Here is a 20,058-nt window from a genome sequence, read left to right as displayed (position 1 = left end):
GATACAACCTTTTCCTAATTGGCCCAGCGTGATCCGATCGCCCCCGCTTCGACCGGTTACTCTGACGACGGTTGCTTGCTCCTCAACACATCTATATACAGCTCACACCCCTGTTCCCCACCTCCCCAGCACCTCTTCCACCTCCCACCTCTTCACTCAGACAGAAATCATGCAAGTCACCTCGCTTCTCCGCTTCTCCGCCGTCTGCCCCTTCTTGGGCCACTCGACCCCCGCCTCCCTCCGAGCCCTCGCTACAGTCTCTGGCAACAATGCCTCGGCCCTCACCTCCACTGCTATGCAGTGCCCGATGATGGGTCCCAAGCTCGCTCAGATTGGCCAGCAGCGCGGGTACGCCAGCGTCGCTGGGAATCGCGAAGTCGAGGAGATTCACAAGGTACGCTCAACTTTTTTGCGATCGGGCGATGAGATTCGCCTCTCGATCGATAGAGTCCATGCGGTCGGCAATGCTGATGGTGTAGGCCAAGAACGTCGCATACAACCCCTCGGCCGCACCGTCGGGCAAGTGTCCTCATGCAAAGGCTGCCCAGCAGGCTGCTGCTGTCGCTCAGAAGGAGGCGGAGAAGGCTTCCTTGGGCGAGGCCACTCAAAGGTCGACTCCGGCACCCAAGGCTACCGGTGTCTTCAACTACGGCAACTTCTACGAGGTTGAGCTGGAGAAGAAGCACCAGGACAAGTGAGCTCGATCGCCCTTTAGAAGGTATAGGGTAACAGCTGACATCCAGGTCATACCGATACTTCAACAATATCAACCGGTTGGCTGCAAAGTTCACCATGGCCCACACGGCCAGTGTGAAGGATGAGGTCAACGTCTGGTGCTCGAACGACTACCTTGGTATGAGCAAGAACCCGGTCGTACTTTCCACCATGAAGTGAGTTCCCTGATCGGAATGTTTTTGAGGGATCACAGCTGACGACCAGGCGCACACTTGACCGCTACGGTGCCGGTGCTGGCGGTACCCGAAACATCGCCGGTAACGGTGCTCTCCATCTCTCCCTCGAGGACGAGCTTGCCGCTCTCCACCGCAAGCCCGCCGCCCTGGTCTTCTCTTCCTGCTACGTCGCCAACGACGCCTGCCTCGCCACACTCGGTGCCAAACTCCCCGGCTGCGTCGTCTTCTCGGACTCTATGAATCATGCCTCCATGATTCAAGGCATCCGTCACTCGGGCGCCAAGAAGGTCATCTTTGGCCACAATGACCTCGCGGACCTCGAGGCCAAGCTCCAGGCGGTCCCCAAGGAGACACCCAAGATCATCGCCTTTGAATCGGTCTACTCGATGTGCGGCTCTATTGCCCCCATCGAGGCGATCTGCGACCTCGCGGAGAAGTACGGCGCCTTGACCTTCTTGGACGAGGTCCACGCCGTCGGGATGTACGGTCCGTCCGGCGCTGGAGTGGCGGAGCACCTCGACTTTGAGGCGCACCACGCCACCCGCGAGTCGGGCGAGGCGGTCTCTCGGTCTGTCCAGGACCGGGTGGACATCATCACTGGTACCCTCGGCAAGGCGTACGGTGTGGTCGGCGGATACATCGCGGGGTCGGCCGACCTCGTCGATGTCGTCCGGTCTTACGCTCCCGGTTTCATCTTTACCACCTCCCTCCCTCCTGCCATTGTCTCCGGCGCTCAGGCGTCCATCGCGTACCAGCGCGAATCCATGGATGACCGTCGTCTCCAGCAGATCAACACGCGCGAGGTCAAGCGCCAGCTCGGCGAGATCGGAATCCCCGTCGTCCCCGGTCCATCTCACATCATCCCCGTCCTCGTCGGTGACGCCGCGCTCGCCAAGGAAGCCTCCGACACCCTTCTATCCAAGCACAAGATCTACGTCCAGTCCATCAACTACCCTACTGTCGCGCGCGGCGAGGAACGTCTTCGTATCACCCCTACCCCCGGCCACACGGCCGAGCAAATCACCCACCTCGTCCAGTCTATCGAGTCAGTCTTCAACCAGCTGGATCTGAAGCGCACGGCCGACTGGGAGGCGATTGGCGGGCGCGCCGGCGTGGGCATGCCCCAGGCCAAGGAGGTGCCTCAGATCTGGACGGACAGGCAGTTGGGGATGCACGATGGGAGTGCGCCGCTCAGGTTGGAGCATGGCAAGGAGGCGGTCGCGAAGGATGATGCGGTCAAGATTGCCAAGGACAGGCTGACCCACCTGTTGGGCAGCCAGGCCGGGCCGGCTCTGGGTGACTCGGCGGTTACTGCCTGATTGGTCTGGTGGATAGTGTCAAAGGGAGATGTCAACACGAGTAGTATAAGTAGGAGATCGGATGTATCTGAAGGTGATTCATTCCGATAGTCCAGCTGCGCAATATCTTGCAGTCCTGAGCGATGCCGAGCGCCTGAGCAGCGACAACATGTCTCAGCCAAAAAAATGGCTCTAGCTTGATCAGGGCTCGGATCAGTGCGTCAACAATCTTCTCGTCATGTAATCCGGGGGAAGCGGTGAGGAATGTGGGGTAAAGAGAGTTCAGCGCAGTCAAAAGAGTTCTGTTGACCCTCCTTTGTCCTCGCTGCTCGGTTCCCATCAAATTTTGACCCCAGCTCCTCGGCCCATCCAGTTCTCCATCATCTGTCTCACTTTCATACATACCAGATATCAGTGATGGAGAGAATAACGCAGAACCCGACCGAGCTGCTGAGGTACGTCCGAATCCATTTTGTCCCATTCGGTGATAGGGTCTAGAGGGTTTGATGGCTGACACTGGGCAGACTGGTGAACATGTAAGTCACTCTGGGGCTGGAAGGGCATCACCTAGGGATCATGTGCTTGAAGTGGCGCTGACGTCAGGTAGGGCCGTAGGCGGACTCATGATCGCCGGCGGTGTTGGATCACTCATCAACCATTCATTCTCGAGCATCATCATCGGCGTCTACGAGCTTCTGTGCGTCATGGCTGCCTATCTGGTGATCTAGTAGATGGCAATGTGCTGACACGTAGATTCGGAGTGGTCACAATCGGCCTGGAGATCCAGGTTCCTACAGAAGAACAAAAGGCGCTGGTGCACAAGTATGCGAGCTTCATACATTCCTTCGTGGGAAGAGGGGTCTGTAAGTCAGCTCGTAGGCTTGCGCGAAGTGCTTTGCGAGGATTCTGAGCTGATATGTGTAGACTACCTGCTGCTTGGCGTGCTCATGCTGAAGTGAGTCGCCTACTCCTCGCTCGACTCACATCACGCTATCTCCAGCTTTAACCGGAAGGAGGGCTGACGCTGATGCCATCAGCTACTATACCATCCTATACATCTGCGGATCTATTCTTGGACTCGTAGGACTGGTGTATATCGGACTTCACTTTGTCCCGATTGTGGAACCACCATCGTACGTATCTACGCCAGTCTGCAGGACGTGCGGGGGAAGCAAAGACGGCGGACGCTGATTTCGCAGGACTATGCAGGCGCCTACAACGGACATTGAGGCTCAGCCGGTCTGGCAGGGACCGACTGAGTAGCTGAAGCAAGGGTCTGGGTCGGCGAGGGGATCATGAGTGTGCAGGATCTTGATCTATATGATCTATAGAGGAAGGGTGGACCCACCGACATGCTGACATTTTTGGCCATATCTGACGGTCCTGGACTGACAAGGCGCGCCCTAGCAGTGCTCATACTGACCTATCTGTCGACACGCGGCCTTCCATCGCGGTAGCACTGACGACTCACTCGTATTTGCGTGGACACATGCGCCGCTCTTCAAAAGGCAGGAGACGATTTTTGACCGGATCCGTCGCGGCAATCTAATGAAACGCAAAGCGTACGAGTACGTGATGCGCCTTTTCAGCCGAGATAAGCCCTGCTGGAGTCGATACTTAAGGTGATCGTGATCTTTTGACGCCAGATCTGGTCAGGTCTGGACAGCAATCTATTGAAACGCAATATGTCAACCTCCTTTCGGGATATAACCCGTCACGACGGGTCGAGCTCGCTTCACGCACTGATCGCGCTCGATCGAGCTCGAGGCGAAAGACATCTTTTGACGCCAGATTATGAAACGCGGTAAGTGATGCTCTTTTCAAGACAAGAGGACGGTCGAGCTCTTGTGGCCTGGACGTCCTTTCTTGCCCCGCTCCATCGCCTGATCTAAGGCCCACTCATGGTGGTCTGACTGTCAATCTAGCGAAACGCCAAGCTGAGACTTCCTTTGGGTGGACTGTTCTTGCGATGGCGTGCTAAGGCGCGCTCCGAGGGCGAGAGCAGGAGAGGAGAGGACGTATAAAGGCCAGCCAGCCTCTGCCCCATGCCTCTCGATTCGTCTCTCATTCACAAACTCACTCATATCCCCTCACAAGCCCAACTTCAAGAGCTTGTCCACTCCGCGACCATCCTCACCTACTCACCTACTCACCTACTCACCTACTCACACACAATGGCTGAAGGTACCACAGCCCCTGCTTCCACGAGGCACGCATGGCTTGTGCTCTCCCGCGACAGCGATGTGATTGGATTGACGCTGAAGAACAAAAAGGTCTATTTCCAGCCCCTGGCACGACTCCCCTTCTCCGTCGCCCCCGACGGCGAGATCACGGTATCCAACAAGTGGACAGCGTGCTGTCAACTGGACAGTCTCCAGACGGCTTTGCTTGACCGTGAAGACGCTACCCATTTCGCAATGACGTTGGGGCACTACGAGGCTACAGACCCATCTGTCGCCAAGATCGCCGACTGGCTGAATGACGGAGAGGGAGTATTGGATCCTGAGACCTGGTTGCAGGTGAAAGCGGCATGGCAGGAGCTCCTGCTTCAGCAACTCGGAGAGGACAACCCTACACTTCTTTCCGATGAGATGACTCGGCCTCAGAAGCGCTTCAATGCACCGTTCACCCGACCTGACTCCTGGATCAAATTACAGCCCACTGGAAGCCAGACCCATGACCTCGCGGTTCACGTGGCGGATGTCCAGCCAAGCCAATCCGGAGTCAGAATGCTACATCGGGACCGGGTCTCCGGGCACATTGGCTCCTACACTGCATTCGCGCCCCAGCTCGCCAAAAAGACAGGCGAAGAGGACGGACCCTGGAGGGCATCTGTCGGGGCCCAGACAGCCAGGGTTTCACAGGCGCCGGATGCAACGGCGCGGAACCCGCCAGACCTTGACCGCACAACTCAGCTCTCACAAGGCTGGAGCCAGAACTACTGCAACAGTCCTGGGGTGGCCTTGTCTGTCGCTTCACTGAACGACAAGTTCTCGACTCTCGCCGGCGAGGACCCCGTCAACCTGATCAAGACATGGCTCAACATGGAGGCAGCGATGAAGAGGGGATTCAAGCAGCATTCGCAGAGCCAGACATCTGCCGTCGGCGTCTGATTACTGGACAGACCGCTGAGGCCGGGATTCATGGTGGCAGAGTGGCGGTCAGAGCGACCAGGGTCAAACGTTAAGGCTTATTGGGCAGCAATGTTTTCTGGGTTTCAATTTGTGTATAGATGCAGACTAGATTTCAGTGCTGCGGGATCTGCCAAGATCCGGTCAATACAAGCATGCGTCATCTGATCGCCGCCTACTCGCTACGAGGGTGTAACTACCACAAGTTTCCGCCACCCTGAGTATGTTAGCTCAAACTCTGTCATTTAAATAGTTCGCCAGACTGACAGATTGAGGCGCCTGCTTCTTCTTGCCTGCGCTGGCCCGCCCTTCCTCCCTGTCCTCCTCGGTTTCGTTCTCGTACCCGCCAAAGACTGAAGATCAGCTATTACCTCCTAGATATGCGGGATACAGACTTACGAGCTTGGCCCATGGTTGACTTGCCACCGGGACCTACGTAGTCAGCACATCACTCTAGCACGGACAGCGGAATCACAATGTGGAGCGGACTGACCTTCACGAACTTTCCGAGTCGGGCGGAAGTTTGGCGGCGGGTTGGACGACCTAGATTCCTCTGACGGTCTACGATGTTTAGCTTCACTCGTCTCGCATGACATCAGCTAGCTCGTGATTGAAAGACGCACTCATCCTCCACCTTCGCACCCCCATCAAACTCCGGCTCGACGTGCATCTTGATCCTCTCCAGATGTTCGATCGCAACATCGACTCCATTCCCATCCCGCGCAGGAGCGAGCGAGAGCGCATCCTCCTCTTCATACTCCTCGCCGTAGATTCGGAGAGACTGCTTGCCCCCTGGTGGGTCGACGACCTTGCGCGAGGGCTTGTCGCCGGTGGCTCCGCCGCGGGGGACGGTAGACTTGGATGGGTGGGCTTTGGAGTCGGTCGTGGGGTCGTTGATCTCAGCCTGAATGATCAGCCTCAATATCCGGCTGACAAAGTAAAAGATCCAAGCCTACCTCGACGAGATCAGCAACAGCGGCTTCGGTGGCCTGCTTGGACAGCTTTCCAAAGGAAGCGTACTCTGCATTGTCAGCTTTTGGGCTTCTTCTGACTATCAATATCGGTTCCCGGCAAGCTCACTCGGCAGCTTTTGGATCTCGCCAAAGTTGGTGTTGACGGTGACCTGCATAGATCTAGCATATTAGCCCAATACTCGAAGAGGACCCTCGGAATCCGTTTATGATGCGCACTTGAGGAATTCGAGCAGCGACCGCTTGGAGAAGACGATCTTATCGCTGCGAAGGTAAGCTCGAGCTGGTATACCGGACCCTGTCTGTAACAGCTTACCTGTCCCAGTCCATCATACCTCCGGTGCATTAGCTTGATACCCTTTCGACCTCAGGCGGTACATACCAATAGCATGACCCCTGCGCTCATCAGCTCGAGCTCCTAGATCTATCATATCAGAGAGGTGAACTCACCATGACTTCGGATCATCCATCTGGAAGGGGTGGATAGGGGTGAAGGTGCTGGGACCACTGCTGTATCAGCCTTACTTCTGAGCGAACGATCCAAGGGGGTAAGCGAAGGTTGCTCTCATGGGCCCCCGCAGTCATCTAAACCTCCCACCACCGACTGAACTTGTACCTTGAGGACACTCACTCGGCTTTGGTCTGTTCTGCCATGATGTATCGAGTGCTGAGTTATGTGAAAGATGCAAGAGCTACGATGAACTACTATGAGTGGTTGACTGACGGTGACAGCTGCAGCGTTGATGCGGACCCAAAGGGGCGCCAGGCACGAGGAATGTGGCACTCGGATGCAACCGCAATAGTCGAATCTCAGACATTCTCAGACGGCCGCATGGCAGTACCAGCCGGGCTAAACCCTGCGCCCTCCCGGAACAGTATATGCAGATGATCATATCTCGTCGATACACTATAGATTGATATGCCCTATTATCGCCATACCGCCTTCCCCTTTCCTCTTAATTCCGCTGGATCCGACCCTCTCCCGCTACTCGCAGGTCCCTCAGATTTCCTCTGAGACACACCTAATCCTTCTCTTGCACTCGTTGATACGCCTAGCCTCTTCGCCTCCGTCGCCCGCGTCGACGCCATCAATCTGTCCCTCGCGCCCATGCCACCCGCTCCACTCCCAGCCTTCTCTTTCCCCTTGATCGACTTGCTCAGTACCTCCGGCCGCACAACACCCGGGGCAGCATTCGCCCGCTTACTCCCCTCACCCAGTGCCTCTCGATGGGGCGCCATAGCGGACGAGATCTGATCTGCGGATAGACCCTGGCTTTTCCGCCGCACGGCCTTTTCGAGCACTAGGCGCGAGAGGGGTGTTTTGCCGCGTTTCGATTTTGCGATATGGGCTTTGGGTGTTCGAGGCTTGTGCGGAGATAGAGGTGATGGGGAGTGCGGGCGGTGGGTCGTCCATGCAGGGAGAGCTGGGAGGACGTAGGAGTCGATAGTGGGTGGTGACTCGATGGACGAGCTGGAAGAGCTGGATGATTCGGTGAGGTTAGGTGTCGGAATACTGGCGATCCCCATTTGGGACGACGAGGAGGCAACACAGTCACCGGAAGGTGTTGATGGTAAGCGAGCGATGATATCGTCGACGTCTACCCGACGGCGCTCCTCTTCGAAAGCCTGCCGTTCGCGCTGCGATGTAAGCTTTGCAACGTAGCCTAAAGTGTCGCCACCAGCTGACCTCAAAGACCCGCTTCTCCTTGCCCAGTCTGCCCATAGCATCAACCATATTCCTACGCTCATCCTCCAGCTTCTCTCTCTCCTTTAGTATGCCAATGAGATCCGTAGCATCATTCTCCCTCTCTGATGCCTTCTCCATCCTGGAAATCAGCTTCAGTCCCGCGCCGCCGTCGAGTAGTGCACCTACGTTTCTTGCATCTGCGCCTTGACATACTCGTCCAAGCTCTTCTTCGCCTCCTCCTCCCTCGCCCGGACACACTCCACCTCAATCTCCAGATCCTTCACTCGATCCAGCAGATCCTGACCCTCCTTCTCCCTCTCCCGTTCTGCCCTCGCCAATGCCTCAACTGCGTCTGGATTCAAGGGCGCTCCATCGCCGACTGGTATGCGGATGATCTTGGCTTCAAGCTTGGAACGAAGGGTCGAAATGAGGGATTGTAGGCGGTCGTATGCGATCTGAGGATGAGATCCAGATGGGGCCGAGTGAGAGGATGATGATGGACGGTTCGATGTGGAGGCAGCGAAGAAATGGGCGTGCTGTAGTCGTTGAGGAGCCTGCTTGATCAGCGAGATCATCATCTCCAGGGGTGAGGGGACTTACCTCGCTCCCCGATGCGACCGCCATGGCCTCCCGCAGCAGGTTGGCGGTGGACACGACAACATGTCGGAACGCCTCCGTCTCTTCCTCCAACCCTTGTCGTATCTCTGCCAGATCCCGTAATGATGCTTCCAGTAGTGGATCTTGACCGACCTGACGGTCAGCTCGGCTTGATACCGGCAGCAGATACTCACAGCCAGGGGTTGCGAGCGTGAGTACTGTATTGGGTTCAGTACGACGATTCTACCTGACCTGGTCAAGATCGAAGAATCGTTTGCTAGCTTCACAAGCTTGGCGTTCGCTTGATCCAGCTTGAGCTGCATCTTCTTCGCGTCATGCTATTCATCAGCTTAGTCTTGACTGGGTAGCAAGCAATACTTACACCGGCAGCTATTCTGACCCCTTCTAGCGCTTTCCTGCCCCTGCTCGCTTCTTCCCGCATCTCCCGAAACTTCCCCTCCTCAATGAGGACCCTCCTCTCCAGCTCAGCGACTCTGTTTCTCCATCCTGCCGTCTCTAACTCTGCTCTTCGTTGTGCCGCTTGCGAAGCAGCCAGAGCTTTCTGCGTACGCTCAAACTCGTATTGTAACGTTCGATGACGGCCTGACAGAGCCTCGAGGTTTTCTGTATTTGACTGACAGTCAGCTAGAGTCAGACTTCCCCACGGCGAGCTATTAGCGTACAATCGAAGACCCCAGCAGCTCAAAGAATACGGCAACGACGTCCCCAAGATCACGCTCGGACAGGGCCTCGAGGTTGAGAGGTCGTTTCGTCCAGCCATGGCTTTGCAGCTGCGAGTTTAGAGACGACACCGAGTCGCTTGAGGATGATGCAGCCGAGCTGTCCGCCCCTGCTGTGCCCATCGTGGTTGTGTTCGCGCTGAGTCGTTGCTGTGGCAAGAGCAAGAGAAAGAAAGCAATCGCGTTTGTTTACCCAACCTTTGGCGGGTGGGAGCTGTACGTAACAGGCTCGGCGGGGTAGCCCGAGCCTGGCCACGTGGAGGTCGGTCACCGCCAACGAGATGACCGCTGCGACCCCTTGGCAACACAATCACCATACATCTATCTAGCATCTGGTGGTATAAGCTGCCTATATACCACAATATCCCCTGGAGATCGCTTCAGGAGCCACAGATATTGTTCCTCACGCGTTTCAATCATGCAGAACGACCTCCCACATCAACAAGACCCCTCACCTCATCCCGATCCGGCCTCACCGACCTTCCCCTCTCTGCACCGGCGTCATCAGCCCACCCGTCCTGCCGAGCCATACAGGGATACTAGTCCCTCTGGCTCATCCCTTCGCCGACGCGCCGTGCCTCGGGAGGGAGATATCATCCGGGTAGATATACGATCGCCCTTCGGTGATGGTGGATCGAGGATAAAGGAGGGCTTCCCTATACATCGGGCGACCACGATCAGGGAGCTCAAAGATGGGATTGCGGAGGGACAATATGGGGAGCGAGCGATCTGGATACGCGAGGGCATGCGGATCGTGTGGCAAGGACGGATAGTGAGGGATGAGGAGGCGGTAGGAGACGTTGTGGCAAATGTGAGCTATACGAGTATGGCGAACAAAGGGAAAGAGGGCAAGGCTGATGAACAGGGACGGAGCAGTGAGGTGGTACATACGCTGCACTTGGTAGCGAGGAGACTAGGTGGAACACCTGCTATTGGCAGGGTCGGGAGCGGGTACTTCAACCAAGCTCTACCGGTACCGACCGAGCCCATGTCTCCCGTTGTGACGCCTCGACCGGTGGAGGTACCAGCGATCGGCGCGGAGTCTCCTGCGCCAGAAGGGAAAGCTCTACTCGACAGTATACACTACCTCCTCTTCACCGCACGACATCACCTCTTCCACCTGCTCGGCCGAGAACCGCTTAAATGGGCCGACACCGTACCTCCTCCACTCGTCGACCAGGCTATTGCTCGAGAAGCCGTCATGTCGGTCCTTCGCACGGTGGTCGACGCTCGCCCAGCAGAGGAAAGAAGGGTATGGCGAGGCTGGGAAGAGGCATTCGGCGATGACCATGACGCCGGTGTGGGCTGTTCGGGGGACAGGGATGGGCTTGAGGAGGAGGTACGGTCAATCTGGCGAGACCGGGTTGGACGGGTATGGGATAAGTCGGATAAGGGTCAGATAGTGGACGTCGAGATCGAGTGAGCTTGTCCTTCCTTGAGGCGGGAGAGAAGCTGACCCTCAGTCAAACCGTCTTCCAGCTGCATTTACCGCAACTCAGCGTCCTGACCCCCTCTCAGCTCGCCCATCTCCGTACATACCTTCGAATCACCGCTCTCCTACCGATGCTCTACCCCTTCCTCCCTCAGCCCGTACCCGAAACACCCCAGCATCTCCGGCCGACACCTACCATCCCCCTCCCTGCACCTCGACCGACGTTTACTTCCACCCTCGCTACCGCGGTCACCTACATCCCCCGGATCCCATTACCGGTACTCAGCCATATGTTCTTCTCGGCCGTCAAGCTGGTTGCGATGCTGTGGATGATGACGCAAGGAATGGCGTGGTCAGATAGGCGGCTATGGATCATAGGCGGAGCGGCGACGGGATGGTGGGTCGCAGATGGGTGGCAGAGGTATATACGGGAACGGCCGCGGGTGCCTCCGCAGATCCCGGTCCAGGATGGCGCGGGTCCAGGTCAGAATGATGGCCCAGGCGTACCTGCTCAAGGGGCCGCCGCTGTGAACCCTCCTGGTGCTCCAGCTGTCCCAGCGGTCGGATCGGCAAGACTAGCGCCCCACCTCGCTATTCCCCTCATCCACCTATCGACCGATACCGCCCAACTTCGGCTTATCAGCGATACCATGAACCCCACGCGCCAGGTCGAGCTCGCTCAGACACCTGCACCTCCGCTATCCCGCCCACCTTGGATCGTCACCCAGCTCCTCCTTCCTATTTCACTCTGGTTCATCACTCTCATCCCTGAGTTTGAGGCCATTCGGACGCGTGCTATCCGGCGTCGTGAGCGGTCTATGCGGGTCCTCGTAGGCGAGCTCAACGCTGCTCCGCCCGTCGCGCCTGAGACGGACGCGGCGGGTACAGGAGCGGAGGGCGAAGAGACCGCAGCGGAGGGCGAAGAGACAGCAGCGGAGGGCGAAGAGACAGCAGCGGCGGAGGGGGCGCCGCCCCCGGCCGAGCTGATTCTGCCGCAGGGCTTGAACGAGGTGGCTCGGAAGTATTACCTCCGGACGATGGAGCGCGGGGAGGGAATTGACTGGGAAGAGGAGAGAGAGGCTCAGCGGGCGATGGGGATTGGGCGGGAGGAGGAGGATGCAGGAGGGGGATTCCTGGGTATGTTCTGAGGCGTAGCTCAGGATCGTGCGAGGTGGATAGTTGGATAGCTTTGTACATCTTTGATCAGTATATCCTGTTGTTCTGACGCACCTGACAGCGCTGACGGCGGTCTGCTCTTGGTGGGGAGCCGGACTTGACGGAAATCGTGACTCTGGGCCAGTCCAGCGAGTCATTCAAGAACCGTACCCTGAAGAAGGGGACAGGAGACACGCCGGCCGACATGCCTTGGATCGATGAGAAGTCCTGGGAGGACCTTCGGGATCTGCATGGACGCCCTGGTTCAGGCAACCCCACAGGAGGGCAACTGGTGAGCCCGATCGCTGATACTAGACCGAGCTGAAGGCTGGACTTGAGACCGACACAGGAAAACTACGTCCAGGAGCCAGGGCTGATAGTTCAGCTGCAAGGAATGATCGACTTCCATCTCGGTCGAGACTGCAAGAATCGGGAGGGCTACAAGCACAAATGTACAGAGGCTTTAGCGCTATGTCTCGGTGCCGTGGATACCATTCAGAAGGACATTCCCCACACATGGCTCCCTGGCACGAGGGAACACGCCGACAAGATTCGCACTGACACCCAGGATTTCATTGGATCGTGGAGCAGTCTTGCGAAGGTGCCGCAAGGCCCGGCGTCGGATGTTGCCCTGGTGACCGCAATCTACGACATCGAGGAGGCAACCAAAGCAGCCTTACGAGGGCTGTTGGATGACCTGGTCGACTCCAGTTCAGTCTTCAGTGGGAGGGAACCGGACGAGTGATGCTTCGGGGCTGCAGGCCGAGGAGAAGTGCACCAGCATGTACTTCGAGTGATGTTTTCCGTCATGTACTCATATTACCCGATGCTAACAGTGCGGGGCAGCGAATTTTCCATTCCTGTAGTTTCGATTCGCAGTGTAAACATTTGGTATCGCATTTCGACACTGACACATGATGGACGACAGATGTCTGCGTTGGTGTGCTCATCTCAGTATCCCCAAATGCGACTGTGCCGCGGATCCTTGCTTTCAATACTGCCACCCCTGCCACGACTTTTTCGAGCGCCTGCGTTCTCCGATGCAGGAGACGCGCACGAGTACGACCGAGCTATGACTCTCTCAGCGGCTAAGTGAGATACGTCAAATCAGAAGTGAGGGATCATCCTGGGGTCACCCGTTCCGAATGCGCGGACCTGGTGAAAGCTTTGGGAATCCGCCTCTGATACCCATTTTTCCAGGATAGACAGCTGTTCTCCCGTAAATGATGGGGCAGTGCTTTACAGGCTCCAGCTGAAGTCCCGCATCGTGCTCCAGACACAGCCAGAAGGAGGACGCCAAAGCGGATTACTAGACCTGTTGCCGTGGGAAGGCCGCCGGTCATGGCTTAGTAGTGTTTGAGCGCCTGGACTTCGACATACACGTTATCACATGAGCCTTCTGCAGATGAAATCAGTACGATGAGGGCTGATCCTCTGAAAACACGCTGGAATCTCGATGCCACATCAAGTAACATTAATACTGGAATGAGCTCCTCTCTCTTCTCGCCATCTTGTCGAATACTCGAAGGGATGTCTACGTCGGCCTATGTATCCAGTCAAACAACGCAACCGTGGCGTCCCGCGTCGGCGCATTCGGCAAGCCATCCCTTGCTACCATAGGCAGAGATGTGAATCCACTTGCAGCCTGATCGTCAGCTCCAGCCCAAATCTCCGGACCCCAGCCGCATACGACAAATTGACCAAATGAGCCCCCGCACCCGGTACATTCCACTCCCCATCGTCCCTCCCCTGCTCGTACCCTTGCGCCTGATTACGCCAATCCAGCGGTCCCTGCTCATACCCAATCGAAGCCGTCGGGTCCGATATGAGCGCATCCACGCTCATCCCGCCCGAGCCGTGCACCGCCGGGGGATACGACGGCAGATGTGGTGTGGCGCCCACACTATTGCTAGCGCTCGTTCCTGTGGCGGTGCAGTACAATTGCTCGACCTCCTCGGCGGCTTCCCAGAGGTGTCCGAACGCGATAGAGTATTGGCGAAGACCTGCTATGCAGGGTTTACATTCTGGTCGGCCGGCGCGAGCGAGGATGAGGCCGGCGATATAGGCTGGATGGGAGAGGATGAGCCTGTTGTGTCAGCTGAAAGGTCTGGCTGGAAGTGGAGGGCCGTAGACGTACGGATCAAGCCGAAGATACCCATTCTCCGTCAACACGCTAATGAGCGACGCCACCCTCAGAGCACTCTGCCCACTCTCCTCCGATATCCGCCGCGTCAGGCTGTCCAGCTCCACATGATTTCCACCTCCCCTATCGTTCTTTTCATCCTCCAGCCCATACTCCTCAATCGCCTGATGAACAATCATCCAGAGACAGTGATAGTACGCGTCGGTAGAGCAAGACGAAATGGCCGCAAGAAAGTCCCACTGGTCTGGCCATTTCGAAGGGACGCCGAGCTTCGCAATGTACCGATCCCGCCATTGAGAGTTTGCGTGAACGAAATCCCGTAGAGTAGAGGTGGCGATCCCGCTTCGGCGGACGCGGGGGGTCCAGAGGCCATAGCATAGCTGTCGGCAGATATACGCTCCAGCGGCTCCGGCTGTGAACCAGAGGAAAGTCTGCGGAGTGAGCTTACTCTCACTGGAACGGAGGTGTGCGAGCTCACGCTGCTTTCGACATCGTCAACTTCGGCTGAGCCGCCACCCTGACCATGATGAGATGACTTGGCGGCATTGATGAATGATGGTGGCTCGACGTCAAAGTCGTGGTCATTACTTGGGAGTCGGCATGTGCGAACGGTAGGTGTAAGATTCCACTCACAATAATGGTTTCAACTTGTTGAACACTGACCGCCACCCATCGCTCAGACCCGTGATCCACCACATATACACAGATAACATCCTTGCCTTCTCGTCTCGAATACCCAGAAGATTTTCTCTTGTCATCATACCGAGACAAGCGGCATGGCGACCTGCGGCGGCGGCATGATACGCTTGATACTTCTCCTTGAGGAATGTTGATTCTACCAGATCAGTAACCGGTCAAACCGGTCGGCTTGCGACTCACGTCCAAGTAAAGGCTCCAGCAAAATCAGAGTCGCGCAGTTCTCCTCTGTCACTATCCGATGAATCTTGCGCATCTCGCAAACCTCCCTCGCGCGCAGTACAAGGAGCTGGACGAGACGACTCCTTGTCCTGATCCCTTGTTCCCGCGTCGAGATCTCCTCGCGATCTGCTGCAATCGCTGGATTGTCGGAAAATCTGGCTCCGAATGCGAGAGCGACAGCGAGAAGGGGATGGGAGATGGGTCCGGCGGGATGGGTGTCTGGCGAGGCGAAACGGTTTCGGATATCTTCGGGGTCTAGGATGGGGAAACGGATATGGACGATGGACAGAAAGGTCTCCAGCAAGTCCTCGGCGAGTCTGTTGGATCAGCCAGGGCCGCATCGCCCGGCACAAGAGGAGAGAACTTACTCGTTCAGGGAACTTTCCGGAGTACCCAGTTGCGCCTCGCTCGGCGATTCATCGTATACCGCCCCATGCATGCTCTCCCAGATATCGCTCTGCCCGCTCGCACAGAGATCGATATCGGCCAAATCGCTGTAGTCGAAGTTCTGATGGCGGACGGCGTAGGGAGAGAACAAAAAGCGCAGCAATTCGTGCTGGGCTTGACGGTGCGTTTGGCGTGGCTGAGATCCGGACCTTCTTGATCAGTCTCCACCTCGCTCGAAAGGCAAGATCAGCGTAGCTCACGCATGACGCGACATATCATTGGAAACTCCGTTCAGAGGACCATGCTCCTGTGGCCAACCATTACCATCGTATGATACCCGGGATGGACCCGCCCCGTTCTCGGTAGTCTTCCGAGGCCGCTTCACCGGCTTGTTCTGCAGGCTCTCCACAAAGTGAGAGGTACATTCCGTACCCTTGGTAGAGCACTGGACGCACTACAGTGGTCAGCTTTCGTCAGGCGCGAGCCAAGGTAATATTGCCTCGTCGGATCCGAAAGATTTATCAATTGATAAGGTCTCAGGGACGCCACTCACTATATCTGCGATAGATTCTCGGCCGCACCTAATTTTTTTGGCACGGCAGGCGTCGCATGCGACGTTCTGCTTGCGGTTGCTCGCTAGCTGCTGGCGTGTCGAATCGGGCATAGCTATAAATGGGGTAGATGAGGGCAACAACAAGATGCTGCTGATCTTCTCGCCAAAGAGCGTGAAGAGGATCTCGGCGCCGTCCGGAGCCGTTTCCCTCATGCCTGCACGTGTCTTCCGACGGAAGCGGCTATCGCCGTTCCCGGGCGGAGCATACCTCTCGCTCGCTCATTCATCGCATGGTACCTAGTGCGTCTTCTATATATAAAGTAGCTCGTGAGATACCGTCTATATCTATGCTACTTCGCCCAATCACAAGGTCGATAGCATTCGTCAGACCTACAAGGAGCATTCTATCTGCCACGCCCAAGCGCCTCTTCGCTGCGGTAAGCCAGAGAATCCAGACGATGACAAGTCGTTCACACCGTAGCTGACGACGCAGCGTACCTCCATCACCCCGCCTTTCAAGCCAGCGTCCTCTAAGGACTTCATCCGATCTCGTACGATGTGCTTCTGTCACTCCGGAGTCGAGGGCGCCGAGCCCATGTCGGGCGGCGCTTCCGCGTCTGCATCCGAGATGAAGCCGGTCGACTATCGCTTGCCAACAGATGTCGTGCCTAAGGTACGCAGTCTTCTGCTTTCAAGGTCGCAGCAGCTGATTGATTAGCATTATGATATTGCCGTAAAGACCGATCTCCTGTCCTCCCCACCCTCTTTCTCCGGCGAAGCTATCATCACCCTCGATATCACCTCGGATACCTCAACTCTTGTCTTCAACGCACACAAGGCACTCAACATCACTCACGTCGCCATCTCGTCCAACGACCTCAAGACCAGCTCCACCGTCGTTATTCCAGTGGACCAGCTCACTTTCGATGAGGAGCAAGAGCGGGGCAAGATTGACTTGAGCAAGTTGCCGGGCGGGGGATTGAAGGCAGGGAGCAAGGGGGTCAAGGTGTGGATGCGATTCGAGGATGAGCTCAAGGGGAACATGGTGGGGTACTACAAGAGTGAGGGGTCGACGGATGAGGCGACTGGAAAGAAGCAAATGTGAGTACTACTTTGTGTCCGGGGAAGTGAGATATGGCGACATCCCTGTAGCTCCGGAACCATTCGCGCATATCCCATGATACTCATCGCTATCAACTGTCCGCTTCTCAACTATCATTCTCTTCGCAATCTTTCTTTCTTCTCGAAATCCGTTCTTTCTCTCCTGCTCCAGTTCCCTTTGCGCCCCCTCCTACTTGCATCATGACCCGCCAGTCTCACTACTTCCCCCATTTCTGATCCCCTTCGTGGTCGTCTCCCTTCTCTGCCTTCGTTGCCTCCGCCCTTCAGCCACCTCTACAAAGACCCGAAAGTGCCCACAGCTGACTTCGCAGCTATGCTTTGACCCAATTCGAACCCACAGCTGCGCGAAAGGCCTTCCCGTGAGCCCCATCCTCCCTTGTGCACGAGGCATCGCTGATTATCAGGTGCTGGGACGAGCCGCTTGTCAAGTCGACCTTCTCTCTCTCCATGATCGCCCGCGAGGAGAACACCGTCCTTGCCAACATGCCAGAGGTCTCGTCCAACCCATGGAAGCCCCAATCCGGCGCCTCACCGGAAGGCGCTCTTTCGGACAGCTACGAGCTCGGCTCACTCCTTGCTGGCGGCTCCTCCAGCGGGAAGACCGAGTCTTCGGAGGGCCAATGGAAGATTGCCAAGTTCGAAAAGACCCCTCCCATGTCGACCTACCTCGTCGCGTACGCATGCGGTGAATTCGCCTCGCTTCACTCGGAACACAAGTCTAAACTTACCGGTAAAACCATCCCCCTCCGCATCTTTGCCACCCACGACCAGATCAAGCAGGCGCAATTCGGTCTCGATATCAAAAAGTGGGCACTGCCAGTGTACGAGGAGATCTTTGACATCCCTTACGCTCTGCCCAAGCTGGACACGCTCGTCGCGCACGACTTTGACGCCGGCGCGATGGAGAACTGGGGTCTCATCACCGGGCGGACGACGGCGTACTTGTACGACCCGGAGAAGAGCTCTTTGACGGCCAAGAAGAGGGTCGCTACTGTCCAGTGCCACGAGCTCGCCCACATGTGGTTCGGCGACATCGTCACCATGAAGTGGTGGGACAACCTCTGGCTTAACGAGGCCTTTGCTACCCTCATGGGTGAGCTGGTCATCCCGGACCGGATCTGGCCGGAATGGCACGTCCGCGCCGCCTTCCTCAACGACCATCTTACGGCCGCGCTGTCGCTCGACTCGCAGCGGTCGTCCCACCCCATCGAGGTCGACTGCCCGGATGCCAACTCGGTCAACCAGATCTTTGACAGTATCTCGTACTCCAAGGGTGCGTCGGTGCTTCGCATGATCTCGGCGGTGGTCGGCGAGGACAAGTTCCTCAAGGGTGTCAGTATCTACCTGAAGAAGCACCTTTACGGGAATGCCGAGACTAAGGATCTCTGGGCGGGTGTCTCGGAGGCATCAGGGATGGATGTTGCTTCGATTATGGCAAACTGGACCCTCAAGGTGAGCTTCTGTCATGGTATGTCAAGTACGTAGCTGATGATCAGGTCGGCTTCCCCGTCATCTCGGTCGACGAGCAGGGAGACGGCAAGATCAAGGTCACCCAGAACCGCTTCCTCTCCACTGGCGACGTCAAGCCCGAGGAGGACGAGACCCTCTGGTGGGTACCCCTCGAGGTCAAGACCCTCTCTGGCGGTAAATCGTCCATCGACCACAAGGCGGTCCTCAGCGAGCGGAGCACCACCATTGACGTCGGCAAGGCGGACAACTTTAAGCTCAACGCCGAGACTGTCGGTGTCTACCGCGTCAAGTACTCTCCGGAAAGGCTCACCAAGCTCGGAAAGGACGCTGCCCAGTTCAGCATCGAGGACCGGGTCGGTCTTATTGCGGACGCCACTACCCTGGCTCGGGCCGGCTACGCCAAGACGTCGGGCTCGCTCAACCTCGTCGCTGAGCTCAGCAAGACGGAGAAGGAGTTCCTTCCCCTGTCGCAGATTGGCGGTGCGCTCGGCCGGCTCAGCGCTGTCTGGTGGGAACAGCCAGAGCACATTCGGAACGCTATCAATAAGCTCCGGCTGGACGTCTTCCGCCCGATCGTTGATCGGATGGGGTACGAGCACGGTGCGGACGACACGCCGGACGTCAAGGAGCTCCGGGAGCTCGCAGTGTCGACTGCTGCTGCAGCTGAGGACGCTGCAGTGCTCAAGGAGCTGAGGGACCGCTTCGAGCCGTTCCTTGCCAACAATGACGACTCGCGTATCCCGCCGGATCTCCAGAGGAGCATCTACGTCAATGCCGTCCGGCACGGCGGGGAGAAGGAGTATGAGAAGATGCTCGAGGTGTTCAAGAAGCCGGCAAACCCTAGTACCAAGGTGGACGCGATGTACGCGCTCTGCTCGGCTAAGGACAAGGCGTTGCTTGAGAGGACGTTCAAGATGCTGGATGATGGCAGTGTTAAGGATCAAGATATCTACATCTTCGCTGTGAGTCGTCTGGTAATGTAGGCGTCGAGCGGAGCTGATGGTGCAGTTCGGTCTTGCCCAGAACAGGCACTCGAGGAGGGACATGACCGCTTGGTTCAAGGAGCACTATGACGAGCTCGTCAAGCGCTTCGCAGACAGCTACGGTATCAGCCACCGTGCGTTTTCTTGTCGGCTCAAAGGGGGAGTCGTGCTTATTAGTCAGTCATCAAGGGCTCGTTCAACTCGCTCACTAGCTACGACGACCTCAAGGATGCCAAGGCATTCTTCGCCGACAAGGACGTCCGGAAGTTCAAATTGTCTGTATCGCAGACGTATGACTCCATGCAGGCCGCTGCGGACTGGCTTGCGCGTGACTCGAAGGATGTGGAGCAGGTGAGTCTTTATAGACCAGCAAGACGTGACATAAGGGGGAACATGCTGATTTCCAAAGTGGTTGAAGGAGAACAAGTACCTCTGAAAAGCGTTGCGATGCTGGGCGGATGTAGAAGAGGCAAAGAAGCGATATGAAAATCCCAATAATGCTTCATCACCTCTTACTGTCCCTGTCTTGTCAGCAGACCGATAGCCCATTGTTATCGCTC

The 20,058-nt window shown here is 57.0% G+C and overlaps 8 protein-coding genes across 8 annotated transcripts; 5 read left to right on the top strand and 3 right to left on the bottom strand.

The window, feature by feature from the left end:
* Positions 1–169: 169 nt before the first annotated feature.
* MKK02DRAFT_22757 (5-aminolevulinate synthase) lies at positions 170–2,230 on the top strand (the record flags this gene model as incomplete). The annotated part of the gene is made up of 4 exons (XM_053086622.1): positions 170–394; positions 480–694; positions 744–890; positions 940–2,230. 4 exons carry the CDS (start codon positions 170–172, stop codon positions 2,228–2,230), a joined length of 1,878 nt encoding a protein of 625 aa, XP_052947730.1.
* Positions 2,231–2,626: 396 nt separating this feature from the next.
* MKK02DRAFT_42332 (Golgi apparatus membrane protein TVP15) lies at positions 2,627–3,472 on the top strand (the record flags this gene model as incomplete). Its single annotated transcript, XM_053091937.1, has 7 exons — positions 2,627–2,664; positions 2,734–2,745; positions 2,817–2,906; positions 2,963–3,072; positions 3,134–3,164; positions 3,247–3,342; positions 3,409–3,472. The coding sequence occupies 7 exons, from the start codon at positions 2,627–2,629 to the stop codon at positions 3,470–3,472; spliced, it is 441 nt and encodes a 146-aa protein (XP_052947729.1).
* Positions 3,473–4,383: 911 nt separating this feature from the next.
* Positions 4,384–5,322, top strand: MKK02DRAFT_42331 (uncharacterized protein; the record flags this gene model as incomplete). The annotated part of the gene is made up of 1 exon (XM_053091936.1): positions 4,384–5,322. One exon carries the CDS (start codon positions 4,384–4,386, stop codon positions 5,320–5,322), a length of 939 nt encoding a protein of 312 aa, XP_052947728.1.
* Positions 5,323–5,536: 214 nt separating this feature from the next.
* MKK02DRAFT_42330 (uncharacterized protein) lies at positions 5,537–6,965 on the bottom strand (the record flags this gene model as incomplete). Its single annotated transcript, XM_053091935.1, has 12 exons — positions 5,537–5,557; positions 5,608–5,693; positions 5,740–5,772; positions 5,834–5,901; positions 5,964–6,244; positions 6,297–6,361; positions 6,421–6,473; positions 6,531–6,575; positions 6,628–6,646; positions 6,694–6,707; positions 6,762–6,818; positions 6,943–6,965. 12 exons carry the CDS (start codon positions 6,963–6,965, stop codon positions 5,537–5,539), a joined length of 765 nt encoding a protein of 254 aa, XP_052947727.1.
* Positions 6,966–7,238: 273 nt separating this feature from the next.
* On the bottom strand, positions 7,239–9,458 carry MKK02DRAFT_42329 (Afadin and alpha-actinin-binding-domain-containing protein; the record flags this gene model as incomplete). Its single annotated transcript, XM_053091934.1, has 7 exons — positions 7,239–7,949; positions 7,999–8,137; positions 8,185–8,552; positions 8,599–8,748; positions 8,790–8,933; positions 8,978–9,229; positions 9,279–9,458. The coding sequence occupies 7 exons, from the start codon at positions 9,456–9,458 to the stop codon at positions 7,239–7,241; spliced, it is 1,944 nt and encodes a 647-aa protein (XP_052947726.1).
* Positions 9,459–9,753: 295 nt separating this feature from the next.
* Positions 9,754–11,915, top strand: MKK02DRAFT_42328 (uncharacterized protein; the record flags this gene model as incomplete). The annotated part of the gene is made up of 3 exons (XM_053091933.1): positions 9,754–10,146; positions 10,201–10,754; positions 10,799–11,915. 3 exons carry the CDS (start codon positions 9,754–9,756, stop codon positions 11,913–11,915), a joined length of 2,064 nt encoding a protein of 687 aa, XP_052947725.1.
* A 1,618-nt stretch (positions 11,916–13,533) lies between these two features.
* On the bottom strand, positions 13,534–15,542 carry MKK02DRAFT_22970 (uncharacterized protein; the record flags this gene model as incomplete). The annotated part of the gene is made up of 6 exons (XM_053086649.1): positions 13,534–14,008; positions 14,060–14,496; positions 14,544–14,652; positions 14,699–14,900; positions 14,945–15,300; positions 15,352–15,542. Coding segments are annotated over 6 exons (1,770 nt in total), but the record flags the coding sequence as incomplete, so codon positions are not given.
* Positions 15,543–16,270: 728 nt separating this feature from the next.
* Positions 16,271–19,934, top strand: MKK02DRAFT_31482 (putative leucyl aminopeptidase; the record flags this gene model as incomplete). The annotated part of the gene is made up of 9 exons (XM_053088306.1): positions 16,271–16,360; positions 16,417–16,596; positions 16,642–17,024; positions 17,357–17,404; positions 17,450–18,497; positions 18,542–19,477; positions 19,524–19,632; positions 19,680–19,849; positions 19,908–19,934. The coding sequence occupies 9 exons, from the start codon at positions 16,271–16,273 to the stop codon at positions 19,932–19,934; spliced, it is 2,991 nt and encodes a 996-aa protein (XP_052947723.1).
* Positions 19,935–20,058: the final 124 nt, after the last annotated feature.

The sequence above is a fragment of the Dioszegia hungarica genome (assembly GCF_025882075.1).
Source record: "Dioszegia hungarica strain PDD-24b-2 chromosome Unknown MKK02contig_6, whole genome shotgun sequence".
NCBI lineage: Eukaryota > Fungi > Basidiomycota > Tremellomycetes > Tremellales > Bulleribasidiaceae > Dioszegia > Dioszegia hungarica.
The sequence above is the reverse complement of the archived record's forward strand: the minus strand, read 5'-3'. Positions and strand labels throughout refer to the sequence as shown.